Here is a 19,839-nt window from a genome sequence, read left to right on the forward strand (position 1 = left end):
TAAATTTATATTGTATATTAATCGGTAAACAATAAATAGATTTATTATTTAACACACATAAAAATATTTTATTTACCTTGCGATCTGTTTAAAATGAAACTTTCTTCTAGGTTTGGTGCTTTTGCCAGAATCTCGACCTTTCTTCCATATATGACACTTCCATGCAGCTTCCTATTAAAAAATAATAGTATTATGTAATGTAAATGTATAATAATAACAGAATAATAAATATTACTGTTTATTTATTAGACAAAATTCATTCAGTCAAATTTGATATATTTTCTTCTTTATTATTACTTTATTAGATGGAGAGTTAAAAAATGAACATACTATACACAAATTTAAGTATTTCAAATTTTTTAGTTGTTTCGCAGATACCCGCAGTATTATTTCATATGGCTCTCTCAACAGTAAAATACGAGAAAAAAATCAATGGGTAAAAAATCTTTGATAAAAATTTACTGTGGAAAATGCCATATGAAAAATATGAAAAATATAACCGCGAATATCTGCGATACCGTTAAAAATTTTGAAATACTTTAAATACAAAGAATGTTCATTTTTTATTTCTCCATCATTTCTCCAGGGTGTTCAATTTGAAATACGAAGAAAAACTATTTTATATGTTAGAAAGCTTGGCGTAGGATTTTGAACATTCTGTTTGATTTACCATTACCATATTTATTTATAGCAAAGAAAGTACAGGCCGTCTAAAGTAAATATAAAATAAATGCCTTTATTGTCAAAAAATTTTACAATTTGTAGACAAAGGTAAATTACATAAAATACAAACAGTAACAAAGTAACAAAACAAGTCAACAAACAAAAGAGAACACAAAACAAGTATACAAATTACATTGTCGGTCTTATTGTTTAAAATAAACATTTATAAATGTTTACAATGTCCAAGAATAAAAAAATAAAAATAGGATTCGAAAATATTTAGTAAGTTTATAGTAAATATAGTAATAGCAAATATTAGACCAGTGTTTACAAGATCAAATTCGATTATCAAAATATAAGTCATTTACGGCGTAGAAACCCTTAACCCTTGTCTTTTTTTTTCTTTCTTCTCAGCCATTACTCATCCACTGCAGAATGTAGGCCTCTGTTAGTTTCTTCCATTCGTTTCGATTCTGTGCCCTCCTCATCCAGTTCTTATCGGCTACGGTTTAGATATCATCAGTCCATCTTTTAGGAGGTCGGCCGACTGGGCGTTTTGATAGGCGTGGCCTTCAGCAAAGAAGTCTTTTTGCCCATCTTTCCTCGGACTGTCTGGCCATGTGTCCTGCCCAAGACCATTTAGAGTTAGCTATCCTCTCTACGATGTCCGTTATCTTCGTCTGTCGGCGAATGTCTTCATTTCTAATGTGGTCGCGAAGACTGATACCCATCATGGCTCTTTCCATAGCTCTTTGGCTCACTCGTAACCTGTTCACACTTCGTGCCGTCATCGTCATAGTCTCCAAACCATAGGTCATGACAGGCAAGACACATTTGTTGTAAACGTCTCTTTTTAGGCTATTTGGGATTTTGCTTTTGAATATAAAGTTAAGTTTACCAAAAGCTGCCCATCCGAGTTTAATCCTTCTAGAAATTTCGGTTGTTTGATTTTCCTTGCCGAGTTTTATGGCATAACCTAGATATATATACTCTTTAACGTTTTTCAATCCTTTGTCCATTAACAATAACTTGCTCTTCATTTTCATTTAGGGTTTTAGTTTTAGACAAATTTATTTTTAAACCTACTTGCGCAGATGTGTGGTGAAGTTGTTCGAGCATTGTTTGAAGTTCTTCTAACGATGAGGCCAGGACAACGACATCATCAGCGAAGCGCAAGTGGTTAAGCATTCCACCATCTACCCTAATACCCTTCTTGTCCCAGTTCAACTTCTTAAATACGTCCTCCAGGGCCAGTGTAAAAAGTTTGGGGGAAATAGTATCTCTCTATCGGACTCCTCTTTCCATTTTAATTTTATTTGTGATATTTATGTCATCCAGTTTGACAGTCATTGTAGCTGATTTGTAAATAGATGATATTATGCCCGAGTATCTGTAGTCTATTCTGGCATTTTGTAGGGCATCGAGGATGGCGTGTAGCTCTATAGAGTCGAAAGCCTTCTCATAATCCACAAAGGCGACATATATAGGGAAGTTGTATTCGGTGCTTTTCTCTATGAGAGTACGGACTGTCTGAAGGTGATCCACAGTACTATATCCACTTCTAAAACCTGCCTGTTCCGAGGGTTGATAGAAGTCGAATTTGTTTGACAGGCGATTTGTCAGCACCTTTGTGAATATTTTGTAGAAGTGCGAGAGCAGGCTGATGGGACGATAATTGTCGAGTCTGGTGTTATCACCCTTTTTGTGAATGAGAGTGATTGTTGAGTTTTGCCATAGCTCTGGAATTCTTTGTTCCATAATGCATCTATTAACAATTTCCATCATCTTCTGCAGTAGAAGTTGTCCACCAGATCTGAACATTTCGGTTGTTACTCTGTCTTCTCCCGGTGTTCTGTTATTTTTCATTTGGGACAGGGCTTTTCTTATTTCTTCTACGTCTATTTCAGGAATTTTCTCGGAGTTAACATTAATGACTGGGGGTCTAGTGGGTTCGCTGATCGACCTCTTGTCTAGTAAATAAAATTTCAATGCTTTGCGAAATGAAGAAAATTATGTTATGGATTTGATTTCAAATGGCAGGTGATTGTGCATTTTTTATATACATCGAGTTGTATACAGGGTGTCCCAGGCTGAGCGTGCATTAGAAGTTTCTAGAGAACCATAATATCTAGATCTGAGATTTTTTGAACATCATTGTTTTGCAACGAGATCTATCGATTAAAAATATTTTCAATATGGTGGCACTTCCGGAAATACCGGAAGTTGACAGCAACTTTCTTATTTTAAATAGGTGCCACCATTTCTTATTACATACTTCAATTCTCTGTAAAATTCTACGAATATTGATGTTAAACACTCTATATCTAACATTGAGCGTTTTTGAGAAAAAAGTATTTAAAATTTTTGAACGAAAAAAGCTACCTGTCAAAAATATGTGTATAGCCTAAACGTCAAATTTAGTGATTACCACAGCCACTATGCCATCAAGAGAAAACATGTGGCTATCTATTTCAAAAATTAAATTGTTCAAATGTCGTATAACAAGGGCGATAGATGTCATTGAGATATTGAAAAATTATCATAAATTATTTTGTTCAAATGGAAACCCACTTTTTTATTTCACCAATGAAAAGGTTTTTCAATTCGTTACTTTTTAATTATACATGTTCTTATACCTAAAATAAATCGTTTTTAAGTTATTGAATTTGAAAACGTATATTTTTCTTGATTTTATCTAGCTTCCTTTGACATAGCGTCTTGTATTTCCTTCTGTCAGAAAACGAATTATGTGAATTTCCTATATTATAAATACTGCCTGCTTAAGAGTTTACAAAGTGTATTGATAAAAATATGTCTCGTATTTTCGCTCTTTAGTGATATCTAATAGTTGATATTATTAACAGAGTAAGTAAACCGACGAGTAGCGACAGTCCCGTTTTCAATTTTCTTTGCGGCTGCGCGTATTAAGTATGTTATCTGTTATATGAAGAAGCGAAGTTGCCACTGTTGCCATTTATCAAATATCTCTATACACTTTATTTTAAGTATACCTCAGGCAACAAATCGTTTTTTTAATTATTTATTAGCTGTAAGATATTTTATACATTCAAATTTAGAAATAAGGATAAAACATAACAAAAAAAAATATGTATACAACTTTATAATTAATTCCACTTCAAATTATGAGCAGTGTATACCATGTTTCTAGGACCACTTCATAAGTTGAGCAGTTAAATACGTAGTCTATCTGTTAAACACGTCAAAAGAGAGAGAAAGAAAATTTGGTCAAACCACATCAAAAGAGCCGACGATTTCTGTCGCTACTCGGCGATCTATCTACTCTGTTATTAATATTCCGTTTGATCAAAAAAAAAAACAGCGCACAGTTGGCTCGGAAATGATGTTGCTTTTTGAACAGAGCGTCACAATAGGCCAGATCTATTGTTTTAAGGGGCCCACAGATGGTCAATATGTTTGCGCAATAATATTGCTCAATAAAATTGTTAGTTATCTCCAAACAGTACAATAAATTTGTTCAATAACTAGTTCCGTTTTGCACTTTGGTTAACATGAATAAGAAAAAACAAGCTGCTATTGTTTTCTATCAGCGTCTGGGAATTTTTCCTTATATTTCCCTAGTAGTTCATCATATTGTTCACTTTTTTTTATTTCTGTTGCTATATTCTTTGATTTTTGTATTTCATAAAGCTGGCAAAGAATGGTACAATTTCGATGACTTCTATAATACATCGTCTTTATTCCTTTTTTGCTTTTGATCCCATATTTGCTGACAAACCACTGATCTAAATATTCTAAATAGCAGCGAGACAAACACGCAGAGAAAACAAAAATATACTGAACTATTGTACAATTATATCCACACACGATACAAACTAATCACTATTGCACAATAAAAATCAAACTGTTTTTGATTGACACAATATTTTGTGCAACTTTCGATGTAAACCCTGATTTGCGCAATAATATTGACCGTTTGTGGGCCGCTTTACATCACTTGACGTTTAAAGTCATTAGGCTACTAGTTAAAATCAAGAAAAATATACGCTTTAAAACTAAATCTTAAATAACTTAAAAACGATTTATTTTAGGTATAGGAACATGTATAGTTAAAAAGTAACGAATTGAAAAGCTTTTCACTAGTAAAATAAGAAAAGTGGGTTTCCATTTGAAAAAATGATTTATGATAATTTATTAATCGCTCAATTCTATGACAGCTGCGGCCATTATTATATGACATTCGAACAATTTAATTTTTAAAATAGATAGCCACATGTTTTCTCTTCATGGCATAGTGGCTGTGATAATCACTAAATTTGACGTTTAGGCTATACACATGTTTTTGACAAGCAGTTTTTTTCGTTCAAAAATTTTAAATATTTTTTTTCTCAAAAACGGTCAATGTTAGATATAGAGTGTTTAATATCAAAATTCATCAAATTTTACATAGAATTTAAGTATGTAATGAAAAATGGGTACGCCCATTTAAAATAAGAAAGTTGCTGTCAAATTCTGGTATTTCCGGAAGTGCCGCCATATTGAAAATATTTTTAATAAATAGATCTCGTTGTGAAACTGCGATGTGCAAAAATCTCCGAGCTAGATGTTGTAGTTCTCAAGAAACTTCTAATGCACGCTCAGTCTGGGACACCCTGTATACATCGAGTTGTATAATATTGAACTTTTAACTAACTCTGACCCGTGGGGTAGGTAGATAAAGATCTTGAGAAAGATCTCCGCATTCCTGAGTGGATAAGTGTGAGATGTCCTTTCTTGAGAAGCTGATACATGCTTGCGTATTAGGCAAATGGATTCAAATATAAATAAGGAAGGAAGAGTTAATATTTTTAATTTTTTTAAAAAGTCCTGGCGATGAGTTCTGCTGTTTAGTCCCAGTGAATATCGAACAGCTCTCTTCTGGAGCTTGAAAATGCGGTCAAATTGAGTTGCACAACACGTACCCTAGAATGGAAGGGCATATCGGGGGTGCGAATCAAGAAGTGAATAATAAACAATCTATTGCCAAACCAGATGTTCTAGCCACTGACAAGTTAAGCTCCTTAGAAACAGATCTTAATGCAAAACAGGCAGAGCATAATTTTTTCGACAAAGCGTCGATATGCATGTCCCATTTCAGAGAATTGTCTACAACAAGCCCTAAGAATTTTACAGATTTTACGACATCAATGGTGGTGTTGTTAAGTACAAAAGACTGCAGCGAGTTTTTATACGACAAAGCTTTAGTTTTAGAAATGTGAGATTCAGGGGGTTCAAATCGCACCAAGATTTAATGGCGATTAAGTCATTTGATATAATCATATAAAGTGCCGTGACATCCTTGTTGCCCCAAGTGAAGCTAGTGTCGTCCGCAAAAAGACATATTTTACCACTGATGTTTATATTAGCAATGTCATTAATAAAAAGAAGAAACAAAATATAGGGCCTAGTACTGAGCCTTGTGGTACTCCACATTCTATTGGCTTGCTAGAAGACAACGTAGTATCCACCCTCACCAGTTGACTTCTGTTGCTCAGATACGACTTAAACCATTCGAGCCTAATATATAAATACCTAACATAGTTTTGATTTCAGAGCATTTCTTGTATTTTTAATATTTTTCTTTTAAGGAAGGCTGAACATATATATTATTTATTTATTTATTAATATCTCGGAAACTATCGAAATATATTTACTCATATCTTAGGATTATATAAAGTAATTTGAAAGGAAGCCAAAAATGCAATAATATACAGGGTGTTCTATTAAAAAAAAATCCTCCCGATCCACACACACACTAGAGCTCTAGCCACCCTATATACAGGGTGGCGCACCTCATTCGCTTCGGTTGATTATACGAAAACGGAAAGATGTAGAAACAAAATTTTTTATGGGTATATGGGGGGAGGCAATGTGCATAATTTAAAATTATTTTGAAATATACAGGGTGTCTCAGAACTAAGATCTATTCAAAGTTATATTTTTTCTTATGTAACACCCGGTATTTTATTTCATTTTTGGATTCTTGGGTCCAAAAAAGGCATTTATTATAAGGGTTAAATATGTTTAAAATCATTAGATTTGGAGATATTTAAATATGCATGCTACAAGAGAATTGATTATCAACAGCCTGTGCATTACTTCTCAGAATTAATTCTTGTGCTGAGTTTAAAGGTAAAGAAATAAACTTTACTGAAAAATGTTATTGTTTTCCTAAATTTATACAGGGGTACCAAAAATTAGTGATCTACTTTAAGGATTTATTTTACATAAAAACTTTGTTATTTCAAATGCAACACCCTGTATTTTTTTAAATATATCGAAGCAGACTCAAATGCTCTTTCTAACTATATTAGTGTTTCCTATGCCTATCTATCTCAGATTTTGAATAAAAAGCGATTTTTAAATAAAATGGCAATCAAGATGGCTGCTATCGCCATGGCAATTTTCTGGTGACAGTTAGTAACTATTTTCAAAATCGACATTAGTGTATGGACATTATTATCTAAACAGTTTACTAAAATTTACTCACAATAGTTTAATAAGTAAGTATTCTTTATTTTATGAAAAAAAATAAAGCCATGTCTGCTGGTGGAACAAATGGATATGTTACTAGTGATTGTATTTTGCGAGGAAAATTATTTCTTAGCCTCAAGAGCTAATGCTCAAAGATATCCAAATAGGAATCTTCCTGATAAGCGTTACTTTGAAAAACTACTTGTCCTATTTCCTGCATGTTTCGCAAAATTGGTAGTGTAGTTTATAAAAAAAACCTATCAGGTAGAAACCTGTCGTTGGAAGTGAAGAAGTTGAATTTGCCATAATTGGCTCTTTTATAAAGAATCATTCTTCAGTTATATCTCATCATGCAATCTCATAGATTTGACGGTAAAAGCCAGTATTTGAGGCGGTTTTACAAATATTAGTTTTCGATCTCCGGTATAAGTCGTACCAAAGTTATCGTAAAATAAAACAAAGAACTACTACATATTAATAAATATTATTTATTAAACTATTGTAGGTCAATTAAATAAAAGTAAACTGGTATAGATTTAAATAAAGTCTATAAACTAATGTCGATTTTGAATATTTTTGACAGTTAATAGTTATTAACTGTCACTAGAAAATTGCTATGGTGATACCAGCCATCTTGATTTTATTTAAAAATCGCTTTTTATTCAAAATCTGAGATAGATAGGTATAGGAAACCCTAATATAGTTTGAAAGAGCATTTGAATCTGCTTCGATTTATTTAAAAAAATACAGGGTGTTGCATTTGAAATAACAAAGTTTTTATGTAAAATAAATCCTTAAAGTATATCACTAATTTTTGGTACCCCTGTATAAATTTAAGGAAACAATAACGTTTTTCAGTAAAGTTTATTTTTTTACCTTTAAATTCAGCACAAGAATTAATTCTGAAAAGTAATGTACAGGGTATTGATAATCAATTCTCTTGTAGCATGCATATTTAAATATCTTTAAATATCTCAAAAACCAATGATTTTAAACTTATTTAAACCTTGTAATAAATGTCTTTTTTTGGGCCAAAAAATCCAAAAATGAAATAAAATACCGGGTGTTTCATAAGAAAAAATATAACTTTGGTATGGATCTTAGTTCTGAGACACCCTGTATATTTCAAAATAATTTTAAATTGTGCATATTGCCTCCCCACATATACCCATAAAATATTTTGTTTCTACATTTTTCCGTTTTCGTATAATCAACCGAGGCGAATGAGGTGCGCCACCCTGTAGAAGTTAAAATGTTTTCTTGAAATACTTCCTAGTACATACTTTAGGTTGGGTTGGCAATTAAACAAAATTTTCAAGTTTTGTATTCTAGGAGCTACAGATGCCTACTCGATGGTTCTAGATCGACTAAATCTGTCTAACCTTCTACTGGCGATTTCTAAGTTTACTGTATCTTTTATTCACATACATATGTATATGAGAAGGCCTATATTTCTGAGATATCCAGATTAGACATAATCATTCTCAACTGTCAGCAACTGTAAATATTTTAAAGTTTTTTAGATGGATTAACTTAATAAGTTTTCTCGATATTTTTCAACATGTTTGAATTAATCCTCATTGGCGCTGTATTATCACAAGGAATTAGAAAATATCAATTTATACTTTTGTTTCTTACACTTTCTGATATTTATTTTTGTATGCTGCTACATGGAAAATTTTGTATTCCTGAAGTAATATCTTAAAAATACTATAAAATATGAAACAGAAAACCAATACATAATTTCAAAAACTTTAAAAAATTGTCCTATATTTCTCTGTAGTATACTATCCTTTATAAAGTTTTATAAACATTAATACTGAGCTCTATTAAAACAGACACATATGATATTAAAGTATTTACATATATTCAAATTGAAATGCGGACAAAAGCAACAAACTACCTATAATGATATTATAATGTAATATATGAGACTCGACCCTAATGGAACCGAGTTAATGTGGCATTTTCGGAAATCATTCATTCTAAGCCAATTAAGGCATCACTGCATCATATTTGGATGTTTTGTGATTATAAAATTATTATAACGGCAGACCATTGTTAACTCTAACGCGCGATATACTTAATTAAGCAATGCAAGCTGAATATTCTCTAACAAAATTATACATTTAAAATTTTGCTATTAAACATTATTAACCCTGTCACATATGAAAGTAAATTATTAATTATTTACAATTTGGGATTTTTATAACTATCGAATATGTCTCTTCTTCGATTAAAATTGATCTAATGGAGGTTAACTAATTTAATATTTTCTTTTTTTTAGCTAAATTTAAAATATTTTAGATCTACAAGAACTAAAAAGCTGAGGATGTTAATATCTTAAAATTCACTCGTGTAAAAATTGTTACCTTTTTATCATTCTTATACCATCTCTAAAGGATTGAATTTTGTTATCATATTTTTCTCTATAAAATGACGAGAGGGTTCTTTATTTTAAGCATATATTTACGTATCGAAAATGAATAACTTACTAACTAACTAATAACCCAACAGTTATAATTTTTAGATATATATCTTGCCGCTATGTTGACAGGTAACTCCTGTGTGACTCTGTGACTATGTGAACAGAGATGCACTTTGGGCAATTATGAAAAAGTTCGGAGTACCCATCAAATTTCTTACAATGTGTAAAAGCCTCCATAACAACAAAAAATCAAGAGTGTCATATCATGGATCACTGAGCGATCCCTTCCTAACAAACACAGGCGTTAGGCAGGGATGTGTCTTAGAGCCTCTCCTATTCAATATATTCATGGCAGCGCTCTGCATTATAGTGGACAGCAAACTGCAGGAGAGAGGTTTGGGCATTAGATACAGATACGACGGCGCCGGCGGTCTGTTCATCATAAAAAGACTCAGGGCAAGAACACGTACAAAATTCATCACAGAACTTCAATACGCTGATGACTGTGCTCTAGTTGCAAATACGTTACAGCAACTGCAAGAAATGTTGAACACATATACATGGCCATACGAGGCCTTGGGACTTAAGCTGAACATCGATAAAACTAAAATCATGTGCACTCCCCCAGAAGATCACAACAATGCTATAAAAATCGGAGATTAGTTGTTGGAATATGTAGCGGAATTCAATTATCTCTGCAGTTTGATTTCGGAAAAATCCAATATCGACTCTGAAATTCAGCACAGGATTAGCAGCGCTTCAAGAGCATTCTGGAAATTAAAAGACAGGGTTTTCTACAATCATCACTTGAGCACAAAAACGAAACTTGCAGTGTACCGAGCAATAATAATTCCCACCATGTTATATGGAAGCGAAACCTGGGTGCCGTACCGCCGACACATGAACGCATTAAACAAGTTGCAGCAGAGACATCTTAGACAACTCTTAAGAATAAAATAGTTCCATCATGTCTCAAACGTATCGGTCCTTGAAAAAGCTAACTGCGAGAGTATTGAAGTCATGATTACAAAATCCCGCTTAAGATGGGCTGGTCACGTATGCAGAATGCAAGAAAACCGCATACCAAAATCTCTGCTTTACGGTGAGCTTGTAAAAGGTAAGAGGAGGCCGGGTGGACAACTCAAAAAGTTCAAGGATATTTTCCACAAAAATACAAGCAGAAAGGTTCGGATTTTGACGGTTCGCCTATTAACGGCCTACAACCAATGAACTCGCACCCTGTGCCGTTCACTTTCTCCGAAATAGTCCCTTTTTTACGTACCATATGTTTCTTTTGGTACCCTAAATTCTCGACATCGGTACACAGGTACCTACACATTTTTATGTTACTAAGAAGGGCTAACTAGTTAGGGTTAAATTATATAAATGAAAGGAAATTATTAAATAATACTTAACAAAAACTTAAAGGGAATTAACAAGCAGAATGAGTGGGAAGAGGCAGTTCACAATAGAACGGTATGGAGAAGAACTGTAAAGTCAGTTAACAGCGACAACCAAAAAATAAAGAGGCAACAAAGCAATGAGATTTTTGAATGTCTGGAGTGCGGTAGACAGATAACATCACATCAAAGCTCAAGAAAGAAAACGCCTTGCGTAACCATCTTCTGATGCGTGTCAAATACTCGTCAGCGAGTAATGGCTGTATGTATATGTATGTATGTATGTATGTATGTAACTCCTGTGTCATTACTCTGTAATGATACAGAGGTGTAAATACATGAATGTGAATGTATTTGCATGCTTCATCGACTATCGTAAGGCGTTCGACTGTGTTAATCATCAGAAGATGATCGAAATTCTAAGAACAACCCGAGTTGAGGAATAAGACCTACGTTTCATATCAGAACTTTATTGGCATCAAACTGCAGTAGTTGAGATGAAGCAGTCAACATCGAAAGATATACAAATCAGACGGGGGTTGCGTCTTGTCTCCGCTGCTTTTTAACCTGTACTCGGAGACTATATTTAGAGAAGCACTGGATTGAATCCAGGGTGGAATCAAGTTCAATGGAATCCCAATAAACAATATCAGATATGCCGATGATACGGTTATAATAGCCAACGATATACAAGAACTGCAAAGCATTATAGATTCCGTAGTCCACTATAGTGAGATGTTTGGACTGCATCTCAATGTCTCCAAGACCAAACTATTGGTCTTTTTTAAGACTCCAATAAATGCACACTTGCGTGTCAAGGGACAAACAATCGAACAAATGACCTCAATAAAGTATTTAGGAGCTAACATCAATAGTCAGTGCGACCCGAAAAGAGAAATATCTTCAAGAATTGAGCAAGCGAGACAAATCTTCGTAAGAATCAAATCATTTTTTACAAGACGAGACCTCAGTGCGGAACTCAGAACTCGAATGGCCAGATGCTACGTCTTCTCTGTGTTACTCTATGGATGTGAGAGTTGGACACTGGATTCACAGACCGAAAAGAGAATAGAAGCCTTCGAAATGTATGTATACAGACGGATGCTGCGAATCTCATGGGTATAAAGGACTACTAACGATGAAGTACTCCAGCGCACGCAGAAACAAAAAGAGATACTGAACACCATCAAGGAAAGAAAAATTCAATACCTGGGTTATGTGATGAGAGGTGGTAGATACGAAATACTGCGCCTCATAATAGAGGGCAAAGTGCAAGGGAAAAGATCAGTAGGAAGACGCCAGAACTCATGGCTAAAGGATTTAAGAAGATGGTTTGAACGCTCGTCTGCGGAACTCTTCTGGGCTGCAGTTTCCAGAGCTACAATTGTCATGTGGATCGCCAACCTTCGGCAGGAGAGGGCGTGATAAGAAGAAGAAGAATGTTATGTTGATATGTCACTAAATAATTTATGTACAAAATGTTATATATATACTTTTTGAATAGTCTTTTTTTAATTAAACAACGCTTTATTGTACAAAAAGCCAAAACACCTTCATCGACAAAGCATTCACAAAACAAAAAAGCACAAAAACAAATATACAAATAATAAAAAAAAATTTCATACAATACAAATCAATTCAAAAAAATGCACACAGGCGTATCTAGAAAATTTTACAAAAGGAAAACTGTAAATGGATAAAATCATGTTATATATCATAAAATCAAGAGTTATACATATTAAATATTAAATAATAGACCTTTAACCAGTGTGTGAGATGATCAAAATTTTAAAATTCAAAATTGTTCATGATTAAACATCAACAAAAAAGTCGTTTACCGCATATAGGGCTCTCACCAGTAAGTATGATTTCAGAGCTTTGCGAAATGCGGGAAAGAATGAAAGTGACTTGATATTCGAAGGCAAATGATGGTACATTTTCTTGGCATTGTACAGTATTGAGCCATTAACTAGTGCTGAGCTCGGGGTTGGCAGATAACTATCGTGCTCCGCATTCCTAAGTGGATGGTTGTGAAGAAGCCTTTCCGGAATAGAGAATATGTGCTTGCGGATTAAGCAAACGGATTCAAAAATGAATAAGGAAGGAAGAGTCAGTATTTTGAAATTTTTAAAGAAATTCTCGCAGTGGTTCTACTGTTTAGTCCCAATAAGTATCGAACTGCTCTCTTTTGAAGTTTGAAAATACAATCAAATTTTGTCACGCAGCAAGTACCCCAGAATGGAAGGGCATAACGAAGATGCGACTCAAAAAGGGCATAATAGACCATTCTAGAGGTTGATGAGTTAAGTTAATCCGTTAAAAGAAACTGATCTTAGCGCAAAACAGACAGAGCTTAGTTTCTTTGATAAGGCTTCGATGTGCAAATCCCATTTTAACGAGTTGTCTACAACAAGTCCTAAGAATCTCACAGAGTCCACGACGTCAATAATGGTGTTATTAAGTACAAAAGGTTGTATAGTACTTTTATATGACAAAACTTTAGTTTTTGAAAGGTTGAGGCATAGGAGATTAGAATCGCACCAAGATTTAATTGCAACCGGTGCGTAAGTCACTGGATATAGTACCGTATGATCGAATAAAAACGGCGTCCAGTTGGCTTAGAAATGACGATCGATGACATTTCCCATATAAATTTACGTATAAAATGACAGCGATCTTCATTTCATAGCCATCGCTGACGCCGTTTTTATTCGATCATACTGTATTATATAGTGCCGTAACATCTGGGCCTCTCAAAGTGAAACCAGTATCGTCCGCAAAGAGGCAGATTTTACCACTAATGTCTAGATTTGCAATGTCGTTGATAAACACCAGAAATAAAATAGGGTCAAGTACTGAACCCTGAGGGACACCACATTCTATAGGCTTACAAGAAGACATAGACGTATCAATCCTCATAAGCTGCCTTCTGTTGCCAAGATACGACTTAAGCCATTCGAGCGGCATTCCCCTGAATCCATAGTATTGCAATTTGTTAACTAAAATATTATGATTTACACAGTCGAAAGCCTTAGAGAAATCACAGAAAATTGTAGCTGTAGAGTGATAGTTATTCAGGCTAGATACATTATTAAAAAGATCGACCATAGCATCATTTGTGCAACTGTTACTTAGAAATCCAAATTGATGGGTAGAAAGTATTTTATATTTAAGGAGAAAAGATAGAAGTCTTTTTTTAACCAATCTTTCAGTGATCTTAGATAATGTGGGCAGGAGAGCACACACAATTGGACGATAGTTCGAAGCTTGATCTTTATCTCCTCCTTTATGCAGAGGAATAACTATTGCTGTCTTAAGGCAGTTTGGAAAATCTCCTTTTTGGAATGACTCATTAATTAAAGTAGTAAGATAGATTAATGTGCACTCCGGAAGTTCAGAGAACATTTTGAGAGTAAGCCCATCAGTCCCAGATGAGAATTTATTTTTAATACTTTTAATTGTACTACGGAGCTCATCTAATGCTACGGGCGTGAAGAAGAAACTGTGTAAATTCCCATTTGCTTTAGGGAGATATGAAAGTGAATCATGGGAAGGAGTTATGGTGTTCACTAAATTTTTAGCCACATTAACAAAGTAAGTGTTTAAATCTTCAGGTGAATTAAAGACTGTGCCAGACGAAGAAGTCTTATTCCTTAAGTCATTTATAATAGCCCAAGTCTCTTTAACATTACCGGATTTGGCTAGTCTCCCATTATAATAAATGTCCTAGGCAGCTTTTATAGTCTTACGATAAAGTTTCACGTAATTATGAAAAAAAAAACGCTGTCTGTGAATTTTTTAAGGTAAGATAATGAGCGCATGTTTTTTGCAGATATACGCAAGCCTGTCGTAGACCAGGGTATACCTTGCTTACTTTTGATAGGCCTAAGAGGAAACGCCTTGCACGCCAGATTAGACAAGGTATTTATAAATCTAGAAAATTCGGAATCGACGTCAGCCGAGAGGACAACCCACTCAGTTGTTAGACATAGGTGGTGAAAATTTAGAAAATTTTTATCCGAAAAAATACGGCCCAATTTGCGCGAGGTATTTAGGCATTTGGATTGTGGCAAAAACGTTGTCAATATTGCCTCATGATCAGAGAAACCTGAGTGAAGGACTCTACAGTCAACGAATTCCGGGTCAAACAAAGACACGACATAATCTATAGTAGTAGAGCCAGTTTTAGTTATTCTAGTTGGTGAGTCAACATGCATGAGTATACCAAAAGAATGAAAAATGGACTGTAGAGACTCCCTAGCTGCACACACACTGGAAAAGTCAATATTTAGGTCGCCACACAAAATTAATTTACTTTTTATAGGTAGGGATTCAAGCAAGCTTAGCAATTTTTGACTGAAAATATGCACGTCAGCGTCAGGTGTTCTGTAAATACAAATAATATAAAGGTCAAAAGCATTATGATAACCGACGGAAAATTCAATTTTTTTTTCGGATATTAGAGTATCGAACTTAGTTACTGCCGTAAAGTCGTTGTTAGTAGATATTATCATAGTACCTCCATGAGATGAGTTACTTCTATTGAATTTAAGTTACTGTAGTGTAATTTTTGACAAATACAGGCTCATCCATATTTAACCAATGTTCAGTTATGGCAACAATTTCTGGAAAATTGAGCTCTTCTAATAAAAGATATAATTCATCCGTTTTATGTCTTAAGAACTGAATATTAATTAAAAAAACACTAAGCTTGCTATCGTCTAGTTTTTCAGAGGTTGCTTGATCCTTTGTTCGCGTCATTTCACCAAAAAAAAAACTTTTATTTGGAGAGCCATTGGAGAAATACTTGGTATGACTTTCCCTAATTCTCTGAAGCTGTTGAAGTTTTTCCGTTGAAAAGAAGGACCTGAAGGCAGAAAGATCAGCATCCACTTCAGCTGAGTCAATACCATATACGTTGTGGAAGCGATAATATATCCTACGCAGGGAATCCGCGTCACTAGGAAGTCCCTCTGAGGCCATATATAATTTGATGCTGGTGTTGGTGTACCCTTCAAAACACACACTTGAGGGTTGATCATGGAGATAGGCGAGGAATAGCCGAATAGGTTTTAATATGGAAGGGTCCCTCAGTCTAGCTAGCAAATAACGCCCACTTGCCTCATCCGAATTTAAAAAAAATTAGTCTTAGGGAATGAATTTCACAAAATCGCTTTTTTTACTCCTTACTAATATTTTGAAAGGAAAACTCGAGACACAAATTACGAATAGGGACGAACAACAAGGTTCTAGACGAAATAGATCAACTACAGACGCCGTATTTATAATTAAACAAATTAAAGAAATGGCAATAGAGTTTACTATATTCGCCTATATCTGTTTCATAGACTTGATTAAATCATTCGATAAAGTGCGCCTATCTGACGTTATAAATATATTGAAGTGCCTGGTAATATTGTGAAAATCATCAGAAAGCTAACTATCAATAACACAACTCAAGTAAACGCAGGGAGTAATCTAACACGTGACATACCAAAACCATTAGGCAAGGAGATAGCCCTAGCCTCTTCTTATTCAACCTTTTAATGGACATCATCATAGAAAAGGTGACTTTGATGAATAAAGGTTATCGAATGGGATACAACAGAGTTAGCATGGTGGGTTATGCTAATGACACATTATCGTGTAGACAGAGGACGATTGCTTAATGTATATGTATATATTTTTTGTGTTCAATTACGTGACTTAAAGAAGCTTTGAGTAAAATTGCATACCTATAAACCTCTAGACCATATAATAAAAAAATATTTAAATAAATTTCTACACCTAATATCACCCTCTAAAAAGATGAATTTTTACTCGCTATTTAAACCCGTATATTAGTTTAAGTCTCCTGTTTACGGTATTGTCCGATGGTGGCAGCACCGGCGGAGAATGCACTAAGCATATATGACCTCGTCTCCCTCGACCTCTACAATAAAATTTACCTGATATTCATACGATGGCTTTAAATAATACAGCGCCATCTCCTGGTGAAACACAGGAGTGGCCGATCCCGATAGCGGAGGTACAATCCAGACCCAGTCTGCTGGACACCCGTTGCGTAGGCGAACTTCGTTCTCCAAATGCTTCATGAATGATTCGGAGGCAGTGTGATGATCGACGATTGTAACGCCCATCTCTTGAAAACTGTGAAGAACAGCAATGTTACACTCTACCATAGCCTTGTCTTTCCAGAGGGTCACAGGGGTGCGCACGTCTAAGCCCATATTTAGTGCTATAGTCTAAAAACATACAATTTAAGAATTTAGTGTATATCACAACATTATGCAATATGAAGTAGTAATAGTGCAGTGCCCAGAAGCTTTTACCTCGGAATTCAATTACTGTGAATGTATTAATGTGAAACCTTCTGTATTATATATTATTATATTATATTATTTATTATTATAGATAAAATACTAAAATGTTTACTCATTTTTTTTCGTTGCTTATAATTTTTTATTTTAGTAATTTTAGTAAATTCTTAATTATTTCATTCTTAAGTAAATTTATTGACGTAAATAAATCTAATGCATAAGCTATATCTATTCTGCTTATATTCTAATCATTAAAATTTTGATTGAAATCGAATTATACAGGGTGGCGCGTCATATACGACGCGGTTTTTGGAAGGAGAACAAAAGTTTGTATTGAAGTGAAATTTTGTGAGCTTATGTAAGTCAATTTAAAGCATTTTCTAAAATTATGTAGAGTTCTACAGGGGGTCCCCCAAAGTTACACATCAAAGTTATGTTTTTTGTAATGGAACACCCTATATATTAATTGATTTTTGGCTTCTAGTAAAAAAATAAAAGTTTGTTTTATTAGAAAAGTATATGACTAAAATGTATAGTTTTCGAAATACATTCACCGGCACGAAAAATGGGCACCTTAAAACTGATGTATTTTAAAGGTTAATAGTATATATTAACCTTTAAAATACATCAATTACAATCTAATATTAACTTAATATTAGATTTTTTAAGCAGTGTGTAGTCAAATTATTTGACTTTTTAGTATCTTTTTCTAAATTAAAAATGAAACTCCCCATCTCTTAATTATACGAGGGAAAACAAAATGTTGATATTTTGGTGAAACTTTGAAACACCCTGTAGAATATGATAAAACAGCAAGAAATTTAAAAATTATTTTATCATCTAGATACATCCTTTCTCGATGGTTTGTTTTATGGTTTATCTCATTAGTTTTATTTTTGTTGGAAATATTCGATTTTGAAGAAGACACTAACATTCTTTTCGTAATTTTTACACTAAGACCGTGCCTTTGCTTTTGGGTCTAGTCAACACATCTAGTAAGTTCTGGCCCCATGCAGACCTTCTTGACATAAGATTTGCTTCATTTAATCTTCTTCTTATAGTCCGTTAGTTAATATGTACGTTCCTTAAGTGTAATTCATTATCAATTTGAAAAGCCGGCAAAGGGCGGTTTCTTAGAGATAAACTTACAATAAGTCGATTATCTCGATTAAAAGTTCTCATACGAAGGTACTTGGATGTCTAGATTGACGTCCTCATGGACGTGGTCATAATTCAAGAACCACTTAATATACTCTATGGTATTAAGGTATTTTTGGAACCGGAATTTTATAGCAAATTCACTGGACTAAACAAATATAGATATATATTTGACTCACCCTGTATAGCTATAAAAATATTTTTGAAATATGAAGTACCATTAAACACATATTTTGTAAAAGGTTTGGGGTGAAAATCTCAAATAGGAATCCTGATGCATAGCTTTTCCATCTTGTATGTATGCATTTGTATATGTATGTTTATTTAAATACTAAAGTGAAAGCAACGAATTTAAATGGGTAAACTTTGTAATATATCTTCTTAACAATACAATGCAAAAAGTTTAATAAAAATTCGTTCACAGTAAATGAATTCCGAGGTTTGTATGCAATAAAGGCTTAAATGAACTCCACTATAATAATAATTTTTATTTTATTAGTTTTAGAGAGATTTTCTATCAGTCTGTCCACTTAACTAGTTAGGCACAATATAATCTGCTAAATGTGATATGAAATGAAATAAAAATAAGGTGTACGAAGTTTATTAAAACTGAAGGTAGCTCTTCGTTCGCAAATATTTTTACATTCTAGAAGAGTTGCATCAACTTCTCCTACAACGCCTGTGCATTCTTGCATATTTTGTAAGTTGCTAAAAATTTTCTTGCACTTGCAGATGATAGATTCAGTCCTATAAATTTTCAACTTGAGTGCAACTCTTATTAATTTTTCTACGCTCACCGTATTGTGCTCTAGTAAACCTATTTTCATGATCTTTGGAGCAATTTGTAGCTAAATTATTTGACATTTTAGTATCTTTTTAGCCGACCATGCCAATAGGTATGGTAGGCTATTAGGATCGGCAAAAAAAAGTTTTTTTAATTTCACTCAAAATGAGTTATTTGGGCCATAAATGACCCAAACACAAATATTTTCGTGGTGTCTGTCTGTCTGTCTGCCGTCTGTAAAAGATGCGTATTCATTATCCGCACGAACGAACGAACGAACGAACGAATGTTCGCTAGTGGTATGGACGGGGACCGCACGATAGGACCGCACGATAGGACCGCACGATAGGACCGCACGAGAAGACCGGAGGCATTTGTTGGCGAACGCCTTTGATGTACCGACTCGAAACGGATGGTCGAGCGAACGAACGAACGAACGGCCGCATGCGTTCGGTCCCCGTCTAAAATATACCGCACTTCCATTCGTTCAGTTCGTTCGTTCGTTCGTGCGGATAATGAATACGCACCTTTTAAGGTGCGTATTCATTCACTATTCAGCCTGGATAATGAATACGCACCTTAAAGGTGCGTATT

General features: G+C 34.1%; 1 protein-coding gene across 1 annotated transcript in view; it reads right to left on the reverse strand.

Annotated features, from left to right (window-relative positions):
• LOC115884119 (nitric oxide synthase, salivary gland) overlaps positions 1-17,228 on the reverse strand; it is a gene marked incomplete at its 5' end in the record, with an annotated part of 75,435 nt that extends 58,207 nt beyond the window's left edge. Inside the window, 2 exons of the mRNA XM_030902612.1 lie at positions 77-171; positions 16,932-17,228. Coding sequence (XP_030758472.1) covers positions 77-171; positions 16,932-17,228 — 392 coding nt within the window. The remainder of the gene's footprint in view (positions 1-76; positions 172-16,931) is intronic.
• Positions 17,229-19,839: the final 2,611 nt, after the last annotated feature.

This window comes from Sitophilus oryzae, unplaced genomic scaffold (genome assembly GCF_002938485.1).
Source record: "Sitophilus oryzae breed Bouriz unplaced genomic scaffold, Soryzae_2.0 scaffold_2015_pilon_pilon, whole genome shotgun sequence".
Lineage (NCBI taxonomy): Eukaryota > Metazoa > Arthropoda > Insecta > Coleoptera > Curculionidae > Sitophilus > Sitophilus oryzae.